Genomic DNA, 26617 nt, shown 5'->3' with positions numbered 1-26617 from the left:
GGTGTTGGTGTGTATAGCCCTGTCACACCATCAGGCCTGTGAAATACATTTGAACTTTTACCTTCCCAAACTGTAAGGGAAGACTCTGGTGTTATTTCATGGCACTAGGTTTGTTCCAGCATGGTGGGATATTGATATACTCTGTAACCATTCCTCATTTATCCCCACATGGTGTTTTTATATAAATGTGGCATTTATCACATATATAATGACCTTTCTACTAAACTGCCAATCCTCTCAGTAGAAGGGATTATGGCTTCTCATTTCCTGTGCTTCATGTTTCTGTTTCCTATGTCCTATGTGCTGCCCTTACCACATTTACTAAATAAGTAAATGATTTTATTTATGGGATTCAGGGTAAAGGATCCTTCTCCTAAATTTTTGACACAACATTCACCCCTCTATCTTTCCTACTTACACTCTTTGTTTTGTTTTGTTTTTTCCATCTAAGCTCTTTAACGAGATATATGGGAAAATTCATTTTTGGCTAAAGATCTTGAATCTGCTTCAACTCTCCCCAGTACCCCCATCAGTGAGTCACTGGGTGACGCCGTCCTCTAGCACCCCCATCAGTGACTGGTTTCCATTCTCTACTTTCTCTCTCTTTCTCTCTCTCTCTCTCTCTCTCTCTCTCTCTCTCTCTCTCTCTCTCTCATTGTAGCTTTGACATTCATCATTTCTTCCATGGACAATAGTCAACTGGTGCCCCCATCACCATAAACTTAAAGTTCAATCCACCCTTTATAACGTTCTGCACACTACTTCTAAAACAGCGATGTTATTTCTCTCACCCGCCACCCGAAGGTTCTCTAACTAGTTTCTCATGTGCAACATGAGCGTTGGCTCTGGAGCATGGTGTCCAAGCCCCTGTGTCCTGACCATTCCCAGGTTCATGTCCTCTTAAACATAGCCATGAGAGGCTGTGGTCCTTCCCTTGCTCATCTGTGCCTATTGTTACACCCATTGACACCACCTCATCTTTCTTCCCACTCTGCTTTTCTGTTGTATGTTGAAGCCTATTAGAATCCTCCCATGCCTGGAAGGCTCAGCTCAAAAGCTACTTGTCAGGCAATGGAATGGAGATGTCTTTTTATCATTAGATACAGGAACAGCTGGACTTCCACATGCAAACGGTAGAACCTAAGCACAAAACTTCACATCCTACATAAAAACTTATGCACAATGAATTATAGAGCACAACACAGAATCTGAAGGTGTAAAACTTCAAGAATTTGATGGCATGAAGCCTAGATGATGCTGGCTATGGCAATGAGTTTTTTTTTTTTTTTTTTTTTTTAAAAAAAATACACCACTTTAAGGCCTGGCTTCATGAAATAAATAAATATGGGTTGAATAGGACATCATTAAAATTAAAAAATCTTCTCTGAACTGCAATGCCAGGAAAATAAGAAGGGAAATCATGTGTTGGAACATTTATAGATGTCTGATAGAGAATATGAAGAAAACAAGCCAATCAGAAAATGAGATAGTGACCTTGATAATTCACCCAAACATGTATAGATCAATATGGAAGTCAGCACATGGAAAGATGCTCTTTGCTGTGTCATCAGGGAAATTAACTGAGCCACACACTAGTTAGAGTGACCAAAGTCCATAATACCAACACCAAACTCATTGGGAATACAGAAGTTGTAGCTATTCAGAAAGACTATTTGGTAGATTTTCTTTTTTTCAGAATTAAATACAGCAATCACATCACTTGGAATCTATCTGAAGGAAATGAGAGCCCGTGTCTAACCCAAAAACAAGTGCATGGATATTTGCAGGAGCTATTGCCATAATTGTCTAAACCTGGAAGCAACCAAGTTGTCTGCCAGTAGTTAAAACATAAACTGTGGCACATCTGGAAAAGAGTATAACTTACCACGTGAAATGGAATGAGCTGTCGAACAGAACAAAGACATGTGGGGACCTTAGTTCATATCCTTCTTCTTCTTCTTTTTGTTGTTTTGGTTTGGTTTTTTGGTTTTGTTTTTTTGGGAGGGTATTGGGTTACTTCACTCAGGAGGATATTTTCTAGTTCTATTCATTTGTCTGAAAATTTTATGCTTAGTTCATATTCTTAAAAGAAAGACACTAGTTCAGTAGTTAAGAGCACTGGCTGATCTAGCAAAGAATCAGGTTTGGTGCTCAGCACCCACATGGCAGCTTACAAGTGTCTGTAATTCCAGTTCCAAGGGACCCAGACCCTCTTTTGGCTTCTGCAGGTATCAGGGATGCAAACAGTGCATGTATGGGAAAAGTACTCATATATAAAGGTGCACGAAACCTGGAAAGGCTATATATCATGTGACTCTGACTACTGTCATATCTCATTATCTGTGGGTTCTGCATCTTTAAATTTGGTTAGCTGTGGCTCAAGACTATTGATAGTACTGATATTGAACATGTACAGACGTTTATCTTATTATCCCCTAGTCAAGACAGCATAACGTTTATGTAGTATTATAACTAATCTAGAGATCATTTTAAGGTACGTAGGAAGTCAGCAGTGGTGGGCACATACCTGGGATCCCAGCACTCAAGGGGCAAAGGCAAAGGGATCTCCAAGGCTAGCCTGGGCTACATAGTGCAACCCCATCACAAAAACAAAACAAAACAAAAAGAATAAAAGACCTATAAAAAGACTGCATAGGTTATCTACACATGCTGGGTGTTGTATAAAAGACTTGAGCACCTGTGAGTTTTGATATCTGGAATCCTGGGACTTTCCTGGTGGGTAGTGAGGGAAGATTCCAAGATGACATGTTGGAACATAATGAAAACCACATGTGGGTCAATTGTTTGAGGGGCTGGGACTGGAGGAATGAATTTGTAGAATACACAGATTTTTAGGGAAGTGAACCTACTTTGACGGATACAATTGTCAGGGTAATTGTTACAGATTTCTCAAAGCCCCCAAGAGGGAACCCTAATGGAAATCATGGATTTTGGATGACTATTTGTTGGTGTGGGTTTGTTGATTGACACAAGCTTACCCAATGCTGTTGCGCATGTGTGGAAAAGAAAGGACTTGGGGAATCTCTGCACATTCCTCCTAATTTTCCTGTTGTCTGAAAACTGCTCTAAAGAGTAGGGTCTTGAGAACAAAAGTTCCTGGCCTGTAGCATTCCCACTCTCTCTTCCCATGTCCTGGGCTAGAGAGCTGCTACTGCTGAGCCGCTGTGTTCTAAGGATGAATATGGAAAAGTATTCCTGTTTTCCTGGCATCCTGCTCCTTTCACAGCAGGGGCTTCTGTAAATGTTTGTTGAATGAGTCAACCTGTCTGGCAGCAAGGTCTCTCTCAGTTAGCACATCCAATTTCTTTTCTTTTATTGGCTATTTTATTTACATTTCAGATGTTATCCCCTTTCCCCATTCCCCCCTACCCAGAAACCCCCCATCCCATCCCCCTCCTTCTGCTTCTATGAGGATGCACACCCACCCACTCACCCACTCCCACCTCCCCACCCTCAAATTCTCCCACACTGGGGCATCCAGCCTTTATGGGAACAAGCACATCCAAATTCTTTCTTTCTTTCTTTCTTTCTTTCTTTCTTTCTTTCTTTCTTTCTTTCTTTCTTTCTTTCTTTCTTTCTTTTTCTTCTTCTTCTTCTTCTTCTTCTTCTTCTTCTTCTTCTTCTTCTTCTTCTTCTTCTTCTTCTTCTTCTTCTTCTTCTTCTTCTTTTCAATCAGCAGAGGTTTATTGGGGAGAGTTGGCTAGCCAACGGTCAAAACTGCTCGTCCACGCAGGAACAGAATTTTGACAAAAGGCCAGCAAGCTGAGGGTTTTTTTTTTTTTTTTTTTTTTTTTTTTTTTTTTTTTTTTTTTTTTTTTAGCATGGGGTGGAGAAAGGAAGGAATTTTTGTGTGGTTACACATGATTGGTTATTTTACAAATTTTGAACATCAGCAGGCTGTAACACTGGGAAAACCTCAAGGTGTGTGTGTGTGGGGTAACCAAGAACAGTGGAACATTTCAGAGGAACCTACCCTAAATGATTTAGAGCCATGTGAAAATCACTCTGCATACTCATTCTTCTCAAACATGTAGTTTTACCATGTCACTGCGCCCTACCCTGTCATTACCAACTATTTCAGGTTAAATATTTCTCACTTTCTCCAGTCACAGCCCCACCTAGATGACTTGTATCTTTTTTTTTTTGTGGTCAGGAAGCACATCCAATTTCTATTTGCATTTTCAAGGTCAGTTGTTGTAATTTAAGTTTATAACAAAAGGCAAGAGCTTGCACAGGAGCCTGAATAATGTTGTTTTCTAGCATATAGACATACCTTAAAAATAAGTACAAATAAAATAGATACCCCAAGCTATTAATAAGTAAAATGGAAAGGAAGCAATAATTTTGATTACTATGACTACATTGTTATTGGTGGAACCTTCTTAAATCGAGGGGTAGTAATCGAATTGAATGCGTATTTTTTCTTTTTTCTTTTCTTTATTATTATTATTATTATTATTATTATTATTATTATTATTATTATTATTTTTCCGAGACAGGGTTTCTCTGTGTAGCCCTGGCTGTCCTGGAAATCACTCTATAGACCAGGCTGGCCTTGAACTCAGAAATCCGCCTGCCTCTGCCTCCCAAGTGCTGGGATTAAAGGCATGCACCACCACTGCCCGGTGTGCGTATTTTTTCTTAATTGAAATATCTGATGATTGTTTTGTTTGTGTATGCACATGTGTGAACCTTTGCCTGCACATGCATAGAGGTCAGAGGACAGTGTGGTTGTCTCCTACCACGTGAATTCCTGGAATACGGGCATCAGTAGAGGTCATTAGGCTTGGTGCAATACCTTTACCTGCTGGGCCATCTGACTGACCCCTCCTTTTTGTTATAGAGTACTCTAGAATTTTTGTCTTATAATTATGTAGGCTAGAATGACTTGCCAGGTCCTCTTTGTAAGTATATGCTGGTCCCATACCACACTGCATGCCGGCATCCTCTTATACATAATAAACACATAAACTAGACTTGTCAATTAAAACAAATGAGAGCTGGGTGTAAGGGTGCAAGCCAATAGTCCTAGGAGGCTGAGGCAGAGGCATAAGAGGTTAGTAAGTGAGGGCAATGAAGAACAGAGTGTGGCAAAGGAAGGTGATGGAAATTCCTTTAAGGCCTATGATGTGCATCGTTTAGTCCCACCTAGTCTTCCTATGCAAACCAATTCAGCTGATTAATGAGGGGAGGAAAAAGTGTTTTACTAGTCGTAATACATTGCTTTAATTCTTAGTTTTCTCAAAAATGCAGACTTTATTAATTAAGAAGCATTTTAAGTGGTCATGGGATGTCTGTGGTCACATAAAATACTCTTTTCATCCATTTAGGGGCATCCACTGCTTTTCCTTAGAAACCAAATATTTTCTTGTCTTTCCTTTTTGTATTATTTCACGGATAGTCTATGGGCTTGTTTTTTAAAAATATCAGCTTCTTTATTATATCAATAAGTGAAAATGTCTTTTCCCCACAAATAATTGTCCTTGTTTCCTTCCTTTTCCTCCTCCTCTTGCTTCTATTCCTCCTCTTTGTCCTTTCCTTCCTCCTCCTCTTTCTGCGTCTATGAAGAAAAACAGTTTATTAAAATTACACCTTTGGAGGTGCAAAGTCCAAGAAGGCGTCTGTTGCATTGATCTCTTGTGAGAAACTATTTGCAAAGTCCAAGAAGGCGTCTGTTGCATTGATCTCTTGTGAGAAACTATTTGGACTAGGTCACATGATGGCATCATGGTGTGCTGAGACAAGATGCTAGAGTCAGGAGGAGTCAGGCTTGCTCTTTTATAAGAATCCTCCAGAGAGGTTAACCAGGAGTCCCAGGAAAGCTAGCTACCTTATTTCATCCTAAGGACAGTGGCTCCAGTGCCCTCATAACTTTTCACTACATCTCATATCTTTAATGTCCCACCACCTCATTATTGTCACTTGAGGTGGAAGCTTCCAACATAGGAAGTTTTGGGTGACAGTTGCAAACCATATCTAAACTATAATGCTATCCCTTGCCATGTGAAACCATAGCTACTAGAATCTCTGAGTGAGAGTTGGGAAGAGCCCACTGTGGCTGGTGAGCTAAAAAGAACAGTATTCATTGTATGGCAATCAGTTTGCCTTACTTTTTGAATGGGCATAGCGTGCACATGTGTGTGTGCGTGCATGTATGCTGACACTGGAATCCTGAAGGTTCTAACATATGCAAAGGAGTGTCTCAAGAACAGTTCTAATGAACTTGCCAGTAAGAGTGAGGGCAAACCATCAAAAAGCGAAACCTTCCTTCTGCCATGTCCCTTAATGTCACCAGAAGGTGTGGCCCAGATTTAGGGTAGATCTTCTACCTAAATGATACAATCAAGAAAATCCCTCACAGGTGTGCCCAGATTCTGAGTTTTGGTTATTCTAGATATGCTCAGGTTGACAACCACAGTTAGCCATCTTACTAGGAAACTGAGAGTAATTTAACAAGTAAAATTGTTGATATCAGATTATGAACCCCAAGATTGTGAGATGGAAAAACCTTGCTGCGGTGTGGGTGTGGCTGAGCCCTCACACACATCTGTAATCTAAGAGCTCTCTGAAAACAAGAGCTTAGTCAGGAGGTGGAGTAAGCAATGGCTAACAGGGTTTACATAAGCAAACAAAAAGGGTTTTTGAGGTGAAGGTTGTTTAAGGCAACATGGAGAAGGAGATGCTTTTCCTTCTGGGATGTCCATGGACGTGGAAGGACAGCTGGGCACATTCTCTGACTTTCTGAACTAGCGGGCTTTCACCACAGTGTCTGGCTCCTGAGTCTTCATTGGTAAAATCAAGTGGCCGGGATTTTGGTTTTTTAAAACGACAAAATAGCAGGCATTTGAGCTATTTCTAATCTCTTGCTATTGTTAAGTGTCACAGTGAATATCCTTGTCCATCTGTAACTTCTCACACTCGAGTACGACAGAATAAATTTCTAAGAGAATTAATTCTACATTTAGTCAAAAAGTGCAATGTACAATATTGCCTTTTCTCTGCACTCTTCAAATTTGATTCTTCCACCGTCTCTGTTAACATACATAACTATGCTATATAATAAAATAAAAGACATTTCCATAGGCTCATTTTATATTTCCACGAAAGGTATTTTTTATGTGTCCTTTGTACCTTAATAGGTAGAAAAATATACTTGAAGACTAAGATTGAAAACCCTGTCCTGGAGCTGAGCGCCAAACAAGCATTGCAAAGCAACTTTCCAGCAAAACGTCTGCCTGTTACCTTTAAAATTTTTTTCTTTTAACTTTGGGAACAAAGCAGTTTTTTTTTTTTTTTTTCCAGTTTTGCTTATGAAGAAAGAATTACATTTTTTTTAAAAATGTGTTTAAGTTTGCTGAGTTAGAAGAACACAGGAAGGAATTATCAATACCTTTCAGAGCCAAGGAATGCCATAGAGTCGAAGTAATAGTTGAGCGACAGTTTTAATAGGTAATTATTTTAAAAGCACTAATTAACATGGCAAATAGTAAGAGAAGCAGAAGCCGGACGGGGAGCTGCTTGTGTGTGCTTGCTTGCACCAGCCAGAAGAGGGCATTAAGTCTCTTGGAGCTGGATTTATAGGTAAGAGCTAGCCCATGCGAATGCTGGGAACAAAACTCAGGTTCCCTGCAGGGAGACTCTTACCCACTGAGTAATCATCTCTTCAGCCCTAAGGTACACATTTTTCTCTAAAATCTCCAATATTATTCTTAGAGTTTTATTGCTAGAAGGGAGCAAAGAAGAAAGTGGCTTCATACTGGTTTCTTCTATAAGATTAGAGGCAGGTAAGATTGCTTCAGACATGGTTAGAATGCCAACAGAAAGCATCATATAAAGAGACAATTACAATTTAATTCTAATTGTGTTTATGTAAAGGAAAATGGTAGCTGGATCTTCTGGTAATGTGATAGAATTGTAGCAAGTATGTTGATAAAATCTCTGGCTACAAACACATCTAAATGATCAAAATACCAATTCAAGTCTGCAACGAAGGTCTCAAAACCACAAAGCACTGAAGGCATGTGTGGGCTGTTTATTGATCTCCCCCCCCACACACAAGCTAGTTCCCCTATTGTTGTAGGAGAAGCTGAGGGCAGATGAGAGTCCTCAGGTGCAGGAGCCAGACACAAATCTCCAGACAGATCTTTAAAGGGCCATATGTTTAATGAAAGTGTAGGTTCGAAAAATACCTGTCATTATGGGAAGGTGTCAAGCCTTAGCTAGGGGGGAAAAACAAAATAAAACAACTCTCCTTGGAGAATTTATCACCATGTTGCTAACTTTACATGGGCTTGTTGACTAAAGCAACTGGCGTGTGGTGGACAAGATATTTTATAGCAACTGGGGAAATCTATTCTTTTCTCTCTTACCACACATTTGCTATCTCTCTGGTGGATATTATATATTGAACAAAGCAGTTCTATTATTCTTTTGATACTTGAGGTATTTCTTCAGAGCTGCCTGTTAACTCTTTTTGCACAAGAGTCCTGGTGACCATTCCTAGTGAGTTCATCCCTAAGGAGTCAGACCTGTGGTTACAGACAGGGTCAAAAGTAACACACAGATTTTACTTCCCAGCATCTTAACTCATGGGTCCTCCTGAGCAAGTTTCCTAACTTTTTATGTGCTAATGAGAAGTTCACATCACACAGGAATTACATGAGGTATTCTTGATAAATGTTAGTCACCAACGGGGAGCATTCCCCTTGTGGTGTCAACTTTCAAGTCACTGTACTCCGGATCCTTAAATTCTTTTAATATAAAGCTCAAGTAAATGTAGGACTTTAGTTTAATAGACTATAATTTTAAAATTTCTCTGATTTTTATAGAAGATATTAGGTAATTAATATACCTTCTCACATTTAATTGGTCTCAAAGCAAAGGAGAAAAGCCAATAGATTTTCACCTTATGTCTCTCTAGAATCATGGACAATTCTTTGGAAGTCAGATGTGAACTCATTTTTTTCAGGAGTTTCTGATACTATTTCAGTTTCTAGAACATAGAAGGCCCTTAAGTTTTTTCAAGAAATTATTGTAAATGGGATTAACACTATATATGCTACAAGGACCACCAATAAACAGACAGGTCCTGAGTTCTGTCTTATCATCTCGTTTTTCTCGTTCTCAACCAAAAGTTCTGCAGAGGCTTTTCTCTGTGACTCCCCAGTGATGAAAACCCCCAGACTCCAAGGCAGCACAAGGTAGGCTCCAAGCTCCTGAGCAATTGATGTGGATTAATTTTCTCCCTCAGCTTATCTTGAAGACAAATCAGCATGTTTTAGAGCCTCTCATAGCAGATCCACAGATCCTTAGTGAATGACTAGATTATACCAAACACCTCCGATGACTGCTGTTATGAAACATTAGAGAGAATTTACATTCTTTCTGGAAAGAATGATTAAAATCCTCCTTGTATATCTTCGAATCCCCAATTCCCTCCACAGACAATTCAGCAACGTATTCCCCGCCCCATCTCCTTGTCCTAGATTTAGTCTCTGAGACTCTTTATATTTTCAGAGCAGTGCCACTTAGGGCTCTCAGTACAGTTCTCAGAGAACAGAAGCCCTCCAGTCGGAGGAACCAGCCTTTTAGGAAGTCAGCCAGTGGCCTCTATTGTTATTTCACAGGTGCTGGCTAGAGGCCACCAGCCTGTGGTGGTTTCTATTTTCACCCCAGATCAATATATCAATTATCTGCATGTAATTTTTTTTCAATAAAAAAGACAGCTACACATCAAACACCAGCTTATTTTTGACAGAACACATATCAATAAATTCTAAAGAAAACCCAAACCAAAAAACCAACGCACAATTATCTCCATTTTACACATAAGTTTATAATACTAGGTGAATGAGTATTTTGAAGAGTGACTATATTTACATAAATGCCTAGGTGTGCCTGAATAGAAATTAAGAAATCTTTTATAAGACTACCACTGTTCATTTTTATAGTAGCTATAGCTCATGTGCCATAAAGCTAACTGCTGAACAGCATACAGTTCGATGGCTGTTACTATATTCACCGTCACCAACTCTATCAGATTTCAAAAATATTTCCATCACATCAAAAGTAAAAGTATTTGCCCAACGGGAGTCATTTCCCTCTCTCTCACGCCAGCCTTTGGCAATCCATTCTGTCTCTATGGGTTTGCCTATTCTGAATACTCCACATAAATGCGATGATAATTATTCTTTGGTGATTTGTTTATTTCAATTAGCACAGCATTTTCAAGGCTCATCTATATTGAAGCATTTGCCAGTGCTTCATTTATTTTTATGCCCCGCCCCCCGCAAAGTTCACTATGGCAAAAGAGACCAGGATATGCCTCCTTCGTATCTGAAGGATTGCTGTGTAAAGACAGTTAAAGAAGTTAAGGAGGAGAGGAAGAAAAGCCCCTTCCTCCTTCCTGTTTGCCTAATAGCAAGACATATATTCACGAAGATGTACCCTTCCCTTGTCTTCTAGAAATGACAGAAACTCATCCCTGGAGATGCCTGTAGGTCCCTGGGAGTCCAGCCAGAGGAAGTCACATAACAAGGTTACTAACCCAGTCTTACTTGCTGCCAGTGCCTGGCTCTTTTCCTACTCCAAGCCCACAGATGCTTCCTTCTGCCTTGCTACTTCCCTGATAAAAGTTGATTTTTAACTTTGGTAGACAAGAAACTGGAAATACATTTCCCTTTCAGAGTTTCATCTAACCCGCTGAGATCTAGCTTTATTCATGTTGGTAGACCTTCGTAACCCGTTGCTCTTGGTTGACGATGCTGACTGGGCTAGCATTCTGCATTATCTTTGCTTGGGCTTATCCTGGGCACAGGGAGTCTCACGTGTTGGTGAATGTTATTAATCTGTCTTTTGTTATACGAGTCTGTCCAGCTACAGACCTAGGAAGGCTGGCAGGGAAAATGGTTCCTTCCTCCATTTGCTTATGATGAATTTGCTTACCAAATTCATCAGCTGGTAAACACTGATTTTTTTTTTTTTTTTTTTTTTTTGGCCTTTTTTGGTCTACTTTCAACACTGCTGCTATAGACACTCATTTACAGGGCATTATGTGCAAGCATTTTTATTTCTCTTGGGTATATATCTAGGGGCAGAAATGCCATGTCATATAGTAGTTTGATATTAAACTTTTGTATAAATGCTACACTGTTTCCAAATGTCTGCATTTTACCCAACATCAGTAAGTTTGAATGTTTTGGTTTCTTCCGACCCTCATAACACTTATTATTTATTTTATTATTTGTTTTAGCATATGTGAAGTGGTACCCTGTCATGTTTTTGATGTACATTATTGAGCAAATATTCAAGTGTTCATTTTCATTGGAATATCTTCTTCCAGTAGCTATCTGATTAGGTCATTTGTGTGTATTATTTTTAATTAGTTGTCATGCCATGAGAACCCTTTTATTAGACATAACTTCCTATATTATAGATGAGCTGTTATAGAATACAAGGCTCTACATCATCTATATAAATCTCTATGTTATAGAAATGAGTCCTATATTGTATCTACAAGCCCCTGTGCTATAAGTCCTGTCTATCCTATACGTCTATATTGTAGATACAAGTCCTTGTATTACAGACACAAGTCTTTATACTACACTTGAGTCTTCAATATTACAGATAAAAATTCCTAAATTACAGTCATCAGTCTCTGTAATACATAATACATTACAGTCATCAGTCTCTTGATAGAAATATGATTTGTAATCATATTCTCCTGTCTGTAGGTTTTTCTAAATAGAAATTCATGTTTAAGAATACCTTATTTTTCAGGGTTTAAAGCTTTCAGGAGTTGAACACTTTCTGGATTTGTTCCAATGTGGGGAGATTGATGCTCATGGCACACTGTAAAGGAGTGTGCAGGGACGGGAAAGCTCTGAGGGTGGCGTGCTCAATGAACGCAGGTAAACTCATGAACACATGTGTATACTTGCTCCCAGTTTGCATCACTCTTCTGGTTTGTGCCTCTTGGCTAGCCTTGCAAAGAAGTATTCATTTCAGGACTCAAAGGTCCCTGGGGAGCTGTGAAGCATCAGGAAGGTGTGCCTGCATCCTCATGTTCTTTCCACTGCCATGTGGGAGTCTGCAGGGTTTTCACAGGAAGAAGCAGTCTTTTTCTGCTCTTTATGCCTGAGACCCCAGGCTGAGGGAGAAAGAAACAGCTGCATTTTCAGCCTGGTATTGGCTCTGGGGCATTTTTGCTGGTCCTGGGTATTTGTGTCATGGATGCTCATTTGGAGTTTATTCAGGGAAGTCATACTTCAGTCCTGATCTTACTGTAGTTCCCTCAGCATGGTTCCCTGGCTCACTAATTAAGCACAAATCCAGTAGTGGGAAAGACTTGAGGCTGAGAGGGAGGCAGGCTGTATATCCCTGTCTTCAGATCAACTGAATTTACTGCAGAGATCTGAGGACTGATAGATGGTCCTAGCCTGGCTGGCTGTGTTTGCACATTATTTACACCAGTCTATTTTGCAAGTGAAGTTTGATATAACCCTTTCTATGTCCTGAGTGTTGAATCATAAAAAAGAACTGAGTGGTTAAAAAAAATAGGAAGAATCAAAAGACGTCTAGGAGAGACTACAGTGGAAACACAGCAATCAAAAAGGACTGTGCATGAAAGAAACATGCTGGGCTAAGAAAGAACAAAGAGTGGCAAGGCTCGCCTTACTCTGTAATGGGATATAATCAACATTCTCGCGTTACATGGGCAAAGCTGCCTGCCAGCTAAGGTTACTCGGATCACTTTCCCGCCTGTGTACTCCACTGAGGTGATTGTGGCATACACATGGTATACATATGGATATTATATACATATGGCTATGTGACTATTGGAACATCCATAGAGTTTTGGGACAGTAAATACCCCTACCAGAGAAAATGGAAGGGGGATTTAAAAAAACATAGAAGAAGCTGGAGAAATGTCTCAGATGTTAAAAGCACTTGCTGAACACTTAAACTGGAGATGATATTGTAGCACTCACTCAAAAAGCCCAACTCCAAAAAAGGGTAGAGACAGGAAGATGGCTGGGATTTGCTAACTGCTAGCCTGGCTAAGAAAAGATGATCCTCACATTCTGGAAGAGTGGCAGAAAAGAACAGCTAATGCCTTCTGGTCTCAGTGTGTGGGGGAGCACATACTCACACACACACACATGCATAGATGCTTACACAGACAAGGACACATTCCACAATTTCTTTTTTAAATTAGAAGATTGAGGGAATATCTAAGTATACTCAGGTTGCTAGAACAAAGTATCCCAAATTGGGTAAATTATAAATAATAGAGAGTGGAGGGGTTAAGTTTCATCATTAGATACTTTAGTGTCTGGTGAGGACCCGTTTCCTTTAGTTACATGGAAGAAGGGATATTAAACTCCTTTGACCTTTGTGTGGGCATTAATGCCATTTCTGAGGGTCCCACCCTCGTGAGACCCTCATCATCAGATCTGAAAACCCCACCTCTCAATGCCACTCTACTGGAGGCTAAGGTAGGGAGAGTTTTACAAATATTGGAGACACTTACCTTGAACACACTGACTTGGCATAGTTTGGAGAAAACATTTTGTATCTCTAAGATGCCCTCTATCCTATCACAGATCATTCATGCATTGTGTTCTTTTCTCCACAAATGGAGGCACTCTCAGTATTGCTTATATGACACAAAGAAAGAAAGTTGTCTAATAGTTGTTTAAGGTTGCAGGGCTAACTGACCCTGTTTTAGATATGAGGAAGCAGGCCAGTGGTGTTTACACTACTGTGTGTACTGGGAGGGAATTAGCCATTTCACTTGTGTTTCTTCAAGAATCTGATGAATGGTGTCACAGCTTCCAGATTACAGTGTCACCCACATCACTGCTCAGAATCAGACCACGTCTGCTATAATTTGAGATCATGTTTTTTTTTTTTTAATCAGCAATTTGTATTCTTATTCACCAGTTCTGATTGACTGAGGGCTGTTGCCTGGAAGGATGTGTGGAGAGAACCTGAGTTCATGCTCAGTTATCCTGTCTGATGCTGGTGGATGGGGTATAGGCTTCTAATACGGACCCCACACATGGTAGAATGAATGGATTTCCATGGTCTGTATTTTGAAGGACTTAATGATAGATTTTACAAGTGGGCAACTTTGTACAATACGTCTTACAGAATGATTCTTTCTCCTCCAAGTGTTCCAGCCAGTCCAGTTTCTTATTCCCTCCCAAGCCCTGCCTACCTCCTTTATTCTGCAAAAGGATTCCTTTCACAAATGACACTCTCCTCCTGAATGAGAAATAATTATGTGGAATGCAGAAAAATCTCTTTCCAGTGTGAGTGTCCAGTAAAGGAGTCAGTGGCAGAATGGTGGACTCCAGCCAAGGACAGCACAGCTTTGCTCACTGTAGACGTGATGTCCGCATCAGTGCTGCTCTGATACATATATGAAAACACTGAACAATTCACACACCGAGACACAGGCTGCTACTTTAGTTTTATCAATGGCAAGTATTTCTCAAGCTTTTATCTGCGTTTAAATTTTTAATTTTCAGGATTAGATTGGTGAACTTAAAACCTTGATTTTCTTTTACATACCAAAAACCCTTTTTACTTTCTTTTGCAAATTATAGCCATAGTGTTCTTATCCATGTCTTTTAGAAAATATTTATATATATTATGTGTGTATGTATGTATGTATGTATGTAATATATATTTATGTATATGAGTACCCTGTTGCTGACACATCACAAGAGGACATTGGATTCAATTACAGATGGTTGGGAGCCACCATGTGGTTGCTGGGAATTGAACTCATGACCTCTAAAAAAGCAGCAGTCTTAACTGCTGAGCCAGCTCTCCAACCCCTTCCATGTCTTTACTATCTATCTATCTATCTATCTATCTATCTATCTATCTATCTATCTATCTATCATCTATCTACTTGTAGTGCTTAAAATCCATGAGCTTCTCCTTCCTCAGCTTCATCTATGTTTCTGTGAAGATTCCACACACAAGCATTGCCTCCTAGTGGGGTCCTGTCTGGCCCATACCTGTGGGGTTCTAGGTTCTGAAACCCAGCCACTTCACACTTACCACACCATTTCACTTTCCAGTTGCGATTGGCATCAACTCCACGGCAGCGAAACTTAGAATTTCTTGACCGTGTCTTTCTCCAGAATCGATCCTAGACATGATTTAAAAATATCAGGCAGAGAAGAAGGGGCTTAAAAGATGTTCTAGTTTCATTTCAGCTGCTGTGATAAAAAAATACTGTGACAAAAGGGAACTCGGAGAAGAAAGGGTTTGCTTGGATTACAATTCCAGGCTGCAGTCTATCACTTTTGGGGAAATCAAGGCAGAATATAAAGCAGCTATTTCACTGAGCAAAGAGAATAAATTCATCCTTGCTTGCTTGGTTAGCACTTTGCTTTCTCTTCTCTTACCTGGTCCAGGGCCCAGTCCACGTAAGAGTACTGCCCCACAGAGGGCTAGGTCTTCTTACATGATGTAACAATCACTGTAATCCCCCACAGACGTACCCACGGGCCAACCTGTTCTAGATCCCCTGTGATCTAGGCTGTGTCATGTTGAGAGTTAAAACATCGCACAAAGGATATTCATATGCATTTTAGTTGCTTACTGGGTAAAGGCAACACATTACTTTGGGGTAAATTTCTCCATGTATAGACCAACTAGGAGAACACAGGCGAGGATTAGATCAGATCCAGCCTCATGCTCTGCCTTTTAACCCCAGTAGGTGTCTCCTATATTTTTGACTCTTTTTTCTTAAACAATTTGATACAATGTATTTTGGTCATTTTTCACCTCTATCTCCCTTGGGTTATCTTTATAGGCTAATAGTATAGGTTAAGCGAGGCTAGTGATTTTTTTTTATTATTAATTCATTTGGAAAGAGAAATCTTTATTTCTATGAAATTTTATGCAAAGCACATTATGAAAATGATTGAAGAGGAAGCTTCTTACGTTTCTTGAGTTTATTAGTAGTGGGTTGACCAGCAAACTCCTTTTCTGTCTCATCACTGTCTTATGACCTATTCAATTCCCTTTTCAGTTGGATAGGCAGAGCAACTTACATGTGTCCAGCTGAAACGGTATCCATCAACATTAAATACAGGCATGACATAGAAATACAGATGATTCAACATTTTTTTCATCGCTGGGTCAGTCTTGTAGGTCAGAATGGCCTGAAAGACAAAGGAGACATTTTCCTTAAGGATGGATACCAACAGGATGGATACCAAAAAGTGAGTTTAAGGGGAAAATGCGTGTGAGATATCTTTACTGCTCAGAGAAAGACCATACATGCTGGACTGAATGGTAACAAGCTAATGTGTACTGTGCTCTGTTCTTTTCTCTGAATGAGACTCTTAATTACCACTATTACTACCAATACTGATACTTTCTTACCAATAATAATAACAACTCTTGATTACCAATTTATCAGCGGAGCTGATAAACAGAGTAAATGGACAGCTTCTTATGAAAGAATAAATTGTAAAAATGAAATTTTAGGTCTCAAAATTAGGTTTCTTAGGTTCAGAGTTTCAATTTACATAGGTTTCTTAGGTTCAGAGTTTCAATTTACACTCAAGTGTTAGCTGCCCCTGGGGTGCATTCCAAGGGCTTAAATAAACATTTCAAAGGCACAAAAGACCCAAGATAGAGGCAATAAAATACCTGGGTAAACGGAAGTCACTTGAAAGGAATTCTCCCAGGAGCAAGATACAGATGTAAATTAGGGTAATTGGGATGGGGGCTAGATGGAAACCAGGCTTGGGAACGGATGTTTGAGATATCCAATCATATGTAACCGCGCCAAACTTTCCCGCTCTCCCCAACCCCTACCCATAAATATCCCAAGTTTCCGGGGCTAGGGAGTCGGAATCCCTATCTCCTGCGTGAGATATATTCCGGCCCGAGGGCCCTCGTCATTAAACCTCCTCTGCAATTGCATCAAGAAGGTTTCTCGTGTGTCCTTGGGTTCGTACAGGTCCGGACTTGGGTGAGAGTCCCCTTTTGGGGTCTTACATTTGGTTCCCTGACCGGGAAGTGCACGACCCCAGGACTCACGATGGCCCCTTGGAGGTAGGTCTGTATGAGTGGAGTGTGTCTGAGTGCAGCGCTGCTGTTTTTTGTCTCTGTGTTTTGGTTTCTGCTGCTGTCCTTGTTTCTGTGTTTGATATTGGTTTCTTTGGTGAGGGGAATTTTCCCCATCGGAGACTGAGCGCAGCTGTCATTGTGGACCGTGAGGGCCCAAATGATTGTGGATGGACAGACGTGTTGATACCCACAGGCTGCAGCCCGAGAAGGACGCTTCCCGGGTGGTTAGGGAGTCAGAGTGGTCTGGCTGCCCTGTTTTGGAACAAGGAGACAGGAGCGCTCCTACTTGGGGAGAAGACGTGGAATCCTTCTCCATCTGGGGTCATGACCAAATGTGGTTAAGTATTATTTGTGCCACCCGTGGCAGGGGTGAGCTATCTGTGTTTTATATGCTGCTCGTGAGAGGGGTGAGCTATTTGTGTTGTTTTTTTATATATATGTGTCTTTTCTTGGCAAATCATCTGTGTGTTAGCTGTTAATCTGCTGTGTTAAACATCTTGAGTTAGAAATAGGTAACATGATTGCCGGCAGAGAGGAATAAAGCCGCCGGTACAAAAATATAGCTGCAGAAAGGCAGGAGATGAGTTTCCAGCCTCCTGTGTGATGAATTAAGTACGAGCGGGAAGCGAGAGGCGGGTGGCGAACACATACAGGCGGGCGGCTAGCGAGAGATAAGGGCTTTAGTGAGTGCGCGCGACATCCTGAGAACTACGTTTCCCAACAGGCCTTGCAACTTTGACAATTATATCCAAGATGGCAGCCGGCCTGAGAACTACGTTTCCCAACAGGCCATGCGGTTTCCAGACACCGCTGCGATTGTTGACAATTCTGTGCCTCTGATATAGTGATAGGGGCAGTCTATTGTGTTGTCTTTCCTTGTCTTTTCTTGATAAACTTCGTTCTGTGTTATTTGTTTCACATGTTCTTGGACTCTGACTGACAATTGACGTTCCTTTTCTTTCTTCTGGACTGATACTGTGTTAACATCCTGAGTTTTAAAAGCAGAAACAATGAGACAGGCAAGTCCTGTTCCATAGCTTGTGGCCAAGAGAAAGCTCTGTTCCTCTGGAGAAAGAGACAGAGTGTGTCAGGTGCCTGATTTGATGTGATGAACTACTAAAACTGCTTACTTAATTTAGTTTAAAACTTACTTGTGAGACAGTCTCAATTTGCACAAGAAAAACTGATAATTCGCCCTGCTCTGTGGCCAGGAGAAAGACACCAACAGAAAGAACCTTGAAGAGAACAGACTGTTTTCATAAGCGGCTCTTAGAAGGGGGCCAACAGTTGTTTTAGCTTCTATAATAAGAGAGTTGATAGTGAGTTTTCCTAGTTTAATAAATAAAAGAGCACTTTTTTCCTTTAGTTACAGCTAAAAAGTTACAGGCTGTCCTGAGTCAGAATATATATATATATATATATATATATATATATATATAAGCTTCTATTTTGATAGACTTTCTAGCCATTGCTGTCTGAGATAATTTCATTATTTATATGAGACTTCCATTAAGATTTGGTTCAAAGGTGAAAATTCAGACAAGAAGAAGTGGTGAGGACTTGTGCTCTTATGTTAGATATAAAATGTTTACTTTGTTGTTCTTGTTATATATCACTTCTACCAAAGTTTCTATTTTGTTAAAAGTTAAATTCAAATAAGTGTCAAATGTAACTCAAGTTGCCTTTTAAAAATTGTTAATAACTGTGTGAACCTTCAACACCTTAATAATCCTTGCTGTGAAATGCTACAGATAAGGCTATTCATTCTGATTTGATTTCTTTCTTAGAGCTTCAGAGGTGAGCTCACATTACACTTGTGGACAAGGTACTGTTTGCAAAATGAATTAGGTTATGGTCTCTAGTGTGATATAAACAACAGTCATGCAGCCTCACAGATACACTAGTCTGTACAGAGTTCTAAGAGACTATTTACTGCTTTACAGGTGATCAAAAACAATAAATAAGATAAAAGCCTCTCTTCCAGGTGTTCAGAGGTCTCTATAAATTGACTAAGTTTTAAAAGCTATCCTTTGTGCTTCCCACAATTATAGTTAACTCAGTCATTCTGGATTTCTGACGGGATTGGAAACTTATAGCTATTTACCTTGAGAAAAAAAAAAAAAAGATTTTAAATAGATGGTCGGCAACTGACATTCATCCTAAAGCCAGGTTCAGAACTAAATGTTTTAGTCAAGATAGATGACAGAGGTGCTAGTTAGTCAAAAAAAAAAAAAAATAGACTGGGTAGTAAGACTATCTTATACTTCACTGATAAAAATTGACATAATTATGCTCTAATTATATTTTAAAAAGAAAAAGTTTCATTTTAAAAGCCTTGCTTTCACAAGACCTTTACAGGTTCTGGTCTTCAGAAATAAAGAACAGGCGGGGACACCAGAGAAAGAATGTTCCTTCAGACATGGAGACATTGGGGACCCCGTCAATTGATCAGGCCGTGGTCAGCAGCAGGTCAATTTGGAGCAGATGTGACTGAGACCTTCATGTGACAGAAGATAAGGGACACCCAAAGGCCCACGCCAGATCCCGCTGATAGATCTTGAGAGAGAGGGTTAATATAAGTCTAGAAGAAAAGAATAGAGAAAAAAAATAAAGATAAGTTGCTGTGAGTTCAGAAGAATAGAGAGAAATAGAGAGGAATAGAGAGAGGTGAAGAAAGAAAAAGGTGACAGGAAAAAATTTACAGAAAGCAAAAAAAAAAAAAAGGGACTCCAATCAAAGAGAGATAAAACTCTTTAAAAAAGACCAGTGTGTACATTACAAGTAAAGGAGCCAGCTTCAGGGTCCAAGAGGGCCCTAACAAATAGAAGCCAGGGCCAGAAAATCCCAGGCCTCGAAAAACACCCACCCCAAGTGGTAAAGATAACAGCTCTGTGTGAAGACGGCTATTGAGATAGATGGGGCCACCCAACTTTTGATAGACATGGGGGCTTCCTCCAGGCCAATGGGTCAAAACGTATTCATGGACTACCCGAAAATGGTGGACTAAGAGATGGGCTGGGTATCCCATTCATTTATGGTCATCCTAGGCTGCTCCTATCCCCTGTCTGGTTGAGGGGATACCCCCTAAGATGGACATCCAGATACAACACTTCCTGGGCTACAACTAGCTGACAAGAATTCAACGGATAAAAGACTGACTTCAGCCAGGAGCCGAGATAACCTGCTTTACAGACGGGAGCAGTTTTCTCCATGCTGGTCAGAGACAAGCCAACTTACTGTGTTACTGTGATGGACAAATGTCATCTGGGCTGACTCCCCACCCCTGGCCTCGTCGGTACAGAGAGCAACCTTGGAACTTGTGGGGCTGACGAGAAAACCAACATCTACATGGACAACAGATATGCTTTTGCCATAGCCCATGTCTGCAGGACTATATACCAAGAGAGAAAACCCTGATGAAGCCAGCAACTGTGAGTACTCATTGCCCAGGACACCAAAAGGGAAGAGATTCAGTGGCCTGAGGCAATAACTAGACAAATCAAGTGTCTTGATATGAGAGCCTGTTCCAGTTGTGGGCCTAAGAGATGGCCTCACTTAAAACACAAAATAAGAGAAAGAACTCAGATTACTAGCCATCCTGCCAGATACTATCTAAAAAAAAATATAAAATGGTGCACACAAAAAGAGAGAACTATACTCCCCAGAAAACAAAAGATTTACCAGGTTAAATACACAGATAGACTCTTAAGATAAGAGTACAACCAAGCAGCCAAGAGATTTAAAAACATATAATAGACCTCAGGTTTTGGGCCAGGGAAATGATAAGACAGTATAGGATATGCCAACAAATAAAGGCTTATGAGACTTAGAATAAATAAGAAAAAGAGTTAAAAGGGAACAGCCTAAAATAAAAGTTGTCCCGAGGTTTTCAAACATCTGAGATAATTAGATCAGATAATAGCCTTGCCTTTGTTTATAAGATAAGTCAGAAATTGTCAGAAATATTAGAGACTAATTAGAAGCTCCACTGTTTATACTGTCTCCAGAGCTTAAGACAGGTAGAGAGAATAAACAGAACCCTAAAAAACTAAATTACCCCTGAGAACTGGCGCTGGCTAGAGTGTCCCTTTCCTTGTCCCTATTCCAAACCCAGAATGTCCCTCTTCTGTGAGAGATGATTTTTCAGGCTACTAAGAAACTATTCCTGATGCTGTCGAACATAACTCGTGCCAACACCTGCGTCTGATGCCAACTGGAGAGAACAGCCAGACACCTGAACAACCTCCTCAGGCTCAAGATCACCTGCCGTTCTACAAGGCCAAGGACCAACAGGCCTTGACTCCTGAGATATGCCCATCCTGGAGACACAGGGATAGAGATTGCCCAATTGTCAGAGATAAGAGACATTTGAATCTAAACTGTGTCCCAGACACAGCCTTAAAGAGTGGGACTTAAGCTACATATGTACATCCCCGAGATGAAAAAAAGCCAACAGGCCCATCAGTGTGTGTATATATATATATATATATATATATATATATATGTAGAGAGAGAGAGAGAGAGACAGCTACTTTACCTAAAGTACATACTAGAAACCATCCAGGGGGTGAGAAAAAGATAGTTTAAGATTCAATGACAAAGATATAATTAGATGCTTAGACAACAATATCACTCTTTACACCCAGATGATGATTCATAATTCCAAGATTGGAATTTGACCATGAGAGAAAAGGAGGAAATGAAAGAATAAATTGTAAAAATGAAATTTTAGGTCTCAAAATTAGGTTTCTTAGGTTCAGAGTTTCAATTTACATAGGTTTCTTAGGTTCAGAGTTTCAATTTACACTCAAGTGTTAGCTGCCCCTGGGGTGCATTCCAAGGGCTTAAATAAACATTTCAAAGGCACAAAAGACCCAAGATAGAGGCAATAAAATACCTGGGTAAACGGAAGTCACTTGAAAGGAATTCTCCCAGGAGCAAGATACAGATGTAAATTAGGGTAATTGGGATGGGGGCTAGATGGAAACCAGGCTTGGGAACGGATGTTTGAGATATCCAATCATATGTAACCGCGCCAAACTTTCCCGCTCTCCCCAACCCCTACCCATAAATATCCCAAGTTTCCGGGGCTAGGGAGTCGGAATCCCTATCTCCTGCGTGAGATATATTCCGGCCCGAGGGCCCTCGTCATTAAACCTCCTCTGCAATTGCATCAAGAAGGTTTCTCGTGTGTCCTTGGGTTCGTACAGGTCCGGACTTGGGTGAGAGTCCCCTTTTGGGGTCTTACACTTACAGTGTTTCAGTTCTGGCTAAATATTTGGATTTCACTAAAGGAACAATTATAGAGGGATTTTTTTGTGGTGCTGGAAATTAAACCTAGGACCTTATATGTACTAGGCAAGTACTTTCCCTCTGATCTGCATCCCAGAAACATTTATATAAATATAAATGTATATGTGAATATATAAATAAATGCATATGTGAATCAATCCATCCATCCATCAATCAATCAATCAACCAATCCATCAATCAGTCAATCTGTTAATTTTAGACTCCATTTACTTTTTAGCCCAAATAATAAACTACATATGGTTGAGGACCTTTCCTGACACATCATACCACACATTATTGATGTCACATGCCTCCAGTCTTGGAACTTATTCTGTTCACTCCTTAATTTTCTTTGGAAAGTTCAGTGGATAATACATTTTTATCATCTTTCTAGCTCCTTTGGGGTCTTGTTTTATGTTTTATTGGCTGGCTAATAAATTACAGCTATTCACCTGACTCTACTTCCTGAGGATTACAAGTGTGTGTCAGGTATACACCCAGCACTTTAAAAGTTAGGTTCTAAGGACTTCCTTCAGGTCCTTAGGGCAAGTACTTTTCCAACTGAGCTGTTTCCCCAACCTGAGATCTTAGTATGATTGGGTTTTACTTAAATCTGATGCCACATCTGGGGATTTTGCATTGTAATTTTGGGCTCAAACAGAATATCATAGCATATACTAAGGTTGAAAAACATAAATATTTTAAAATGTACTTATATGAAAAGAATTGCTTAAAGAGTTCTTTTTGATGCATGTTTATCTTTGTGTGGAATAACTTGGAAACATAGAGGAAATTTCTAACAATGGATGCCTCTGGGGAGTAGAACCAGGACACTGTGTGTTGGAAGGAGTCCTTTCATTTAATACCGATTTGGGTTATTTGAAAAAATTTAAAACGTATTAAGAATGTAATTCAAAGTATCTCTTAAAAATAGTTCCACATTATTAAAGTGTGATTAACATACAGAGAGCTGTATATATCTAATGTATACAGTTTGCTTAATTTAGAAACAAGTATACCTTTGTGAAACCATATAATCTGTGCTGTAAACACATCCATGGCCTCGAAAAGCTTCCCATTGCCCTCTTTATTATGCCTTGTGTTGTAAGAACACCTAAGATGAGTTATAACCTTTTAGCAAGAGTTAAAAGACAGGATACAGCACTGTTAACTGCAGGCACTGTTTGCCCTGGGTGATCTCTAGGTCTTGTGAGCTGAAATTTGCGTACTGTTAACATAATGACCTTTCTCCTAGTTCTAGTTTGCTGTCTGTTGATGACCTAAAGCAGCTTATAGAGGAACGGGTTTGTTTGGCTTTCCCTTATATATCACAGTCTGTCATTAAAGGTTAGTCAGGGTAGGAGCTCAAGCATGAAGCTGGGGCAGGAACTGAAGGCCATGGAACACTGCTTCTGGGATTGCTCTTCATGGCCTGTTCAGCTGGATTATACAATCCAGGACCACCAGTTCTGCTGTGCCAACACCCACAGTGGGCTGGGTTCGTCTGTATCAATCATCATTCAAGAAAATGTTCCACAGATTTGCCTTCAGGCCAATCAATGGAGTCAATTTCTCAGTTGAGATTTCCACTTTCCAGATATGTTTAGGTTGTATCAAGTCAACAAAAATTAACCACCCCACCCTTCTTCCAATGTGGTCCTTAAGTTTTGAGTTTTTTCCCAGGCATGGTGGCACACAACTTTAATCCTAGCACTTAGAAGGCAGAAACAGGTGGATAGAATAGGACAGACTGGTCTACTACATAGCAAATTCCAGGCTAAGTAGGGCTACATACCTCTCTCAAAAATAAAATAAGATAATGTAAAACTTAAGCCTTCTTGGTCTTTCCTTTTTAGGCTCAAGAATACATTTTTGGTCAGCTAAAATCAATAAAACTTTCATGCATAAACAAAAGTTTTATTAATTAATGTCTTCACTATATAAATGCTGGAAATTTGATTTTTTTTTTTAGCAAGTTGTATTGGTTACTTTTTCATTGCTGCAATGAAATACAATAACCAAGGTAACTTGTAAAGCACTTAATTGTTGTATGGTTCCAGAAGGGTAAGAGTCTATCATGGCAGGGAAGTATGGCAGCAGGCAGACATGGCAGCAGGAGTTGAAGCTGAGAGCTCAGAACTTGAACCATATGCACAAGACAGAGTGCTCTGGGAATGGCTTGGGGCTTTTGAAACATCAAAGCCCTTACCTGTGACATAATTCCTCCAAGAACACCACACCTTCTCTATCTACTAAACCAGCTCCACTAAATTGGCCTTAAAAGCTCCACACAGCCAAGGATGATTGTGACTTTATCATTCTACTACTTCTGCCTCTTGAACGCTAGCATTTCTGTAATGTAATACTACACCTACTTATGTAGTGCTGGGGATTGAACCAAGACCTTGCATATGTTACAGCCAAGTACTTTACTAACGGAGCTACACATCCCTAGCCCCTAACAGTCCTTATAAATATTTTAGCTGTTAACCAGTTATCATTCACAAATATGCTTTTTTTTTGTGCACTGCTTAACTTTTCATGTTGTCGATTGTTTCCTTTGCTACATAGAAGGAGCTTTCCATTTTGCTGTAGGACTAGTTAGTTATTTTGTTGCCTGGGCTTTTGATGTGATATCCAGAACCTCAAAGTTATAGCAAGCAGCTTTTTCTCTTTTATGTTCTTTTCTGGGGGGTGGGGGTGGGGGTGGGGTGGGGTAGTGGTTTAAGTTTTTATACTTAGGTCTTTTGCACATTTTGAGTCAATTTTTAGTTCAATTTCAATCACTTGCATGTAAAAATATCTCTAGCATCAGTTATTGAAGAGTCTGTTTTCTTGATGACCTTGTGGAAAATTAGTTCTAACTTTGTATTTATTTATGAAGCTCTTTATTTTGTTTCATTGGTCTTTGCTTCTGTTTTTATGTCAATATTATATTGCATTGATTACTAATTGATTAGATTTGAAATACAACTTGAGACAGAATCTTTCTATATAGCTCAAGAGATTCAAGTCTGCTTTCTAAAGCAATTTATCTATTTTAATTTTCTGTGTGTTTTGCCTGCATGTATGTATGGGTACCGTGTGATACCTGGTGCTTGAAGAGAGTGTTAGATCTACTAGAACTTGTAGGTAGTTGTGAGCCTCCCTGTGGATGCTGGAAACTGAACTTGGGTCCTCTGAAAGAGCAACATGTGTCCTTAACCACTGAGCTATTTGTCCAGTCCCAGTGTTTCAAAATAGTAGGAGTTCAATTTTTTCCCTCATCCTATTGAAAGTCGTGATTATAGGAACGTGTTCCATGCTCAGACTGCAATGTCATTTATATCAGGAAGTACAAAGCTTCCAAATTTTTCAATGTTGCCTCATCTAGTCTGTGTATGTGTGTGTGTGTGTGTATGTGTGTGTGTGTATGTGTGTATGTGTGTGTGTGTGTGTATGTGTGTGTGTATGTGTGTGTGTGTGTGTATGTGTGTGTGTGTGTGTATGTGTGTGTGTGTGTGTGTATGTGTGTGTGTGTATGTGTGTGTGTGTGTGTGTGTGTGTGTGTGTGTGTGTGTGTGTTACTTATGGATCTTAAGTCTTTATTTTATTTCTGTGGAGAATGCCATTGAGATTTTGTTATATATTATGTTAAGTCTTTGTATTGTTTTTCCCAGTATGGTTGTTTTAGCAATATTCTTTTGATCCATGAACATAGATTATGTTTCTGTATACTTATATCTTCTTCAGTTTCTTGTAACCATGCTTTATAATTCTTAGTGTACAAATCTTCTACTTCTTTCAGTTATATTTGTTTCTATTTTTTGATACTGTTGTAAGAGACATTATTTTTTTCCAGCTAGGTTATTATTTGTGCATATGAATTACTGGGTTTTTTTGTGATTTTTGTATCTTTTATGTTTGTATCTTTATAAATTCATGTATTATTTTGATCCTTTATGTGTAAACATGTATAGGGTGGAGTTTTTCACATGCAGAATCATGTCATTGAGTAGGGAGGTGGTGTTACTTTGTCCCTTCTGATTTAGATACTTTTTATTTGCTTTTCATATCTTACCTTTCTAGGACTTTCAATGTGAAGTTGACTAGAAGTAGTCAGTATTAGGCACCCTATGTTGTGCTAGATCTTAGCAGAAAATCTTCCAGCCATTTCCTACTGATTATGATGGTAGTGGGGCATTTTTCATAAAAGACATTT

At 39.7% G+C, this 26617-nt stretch overlaps 1 protein-coding gene across 1 annotated transcript in view; it reads right to left on the bottom strand.

Annotated features, from left to right (window-relative positions):
• Cpa6 (carboxypeptidase A6) overlaps positions 1–26617 on the bottom strand; it is a 298053-nt gene that overhangs the window by 36262 nt on the left and 235174 nt on the right. Inside the window, exons 7-8 of the mRNA XM_076924371.1 lie at positions 16098–16208; positions 15097–15187 (exon numbers count right to left, since the gene is read on the bottom strand). Coding sequence (XP_076780486.1) covers positions 15097–15187; positions 16098–16208 — 202 coding nt within the window. The remainder of the gene's footprint in view (positions 1–15096; positions 15188–16097; positions 16209–26617) is intronic.

This window comes from Arvicanthis niloticus, chromosome 25 (assembly GCF_011762505.2).
Source record: "Arvicanthis niloticus isolate mArvNil1 chromosome 25, mArvNil1.pat.X, whole genome shotgun sequence".
NCBI lineage: Eukaryota > Metazoa > Chordata > Mammalia > Rodentia > Muridae > Arvicanthis > Arvicanthis niloticus.
Note: the sequence above shows the minus strand (reverse complement) of the source record. Positions and strands in the feature narration are given on the sequence as shown.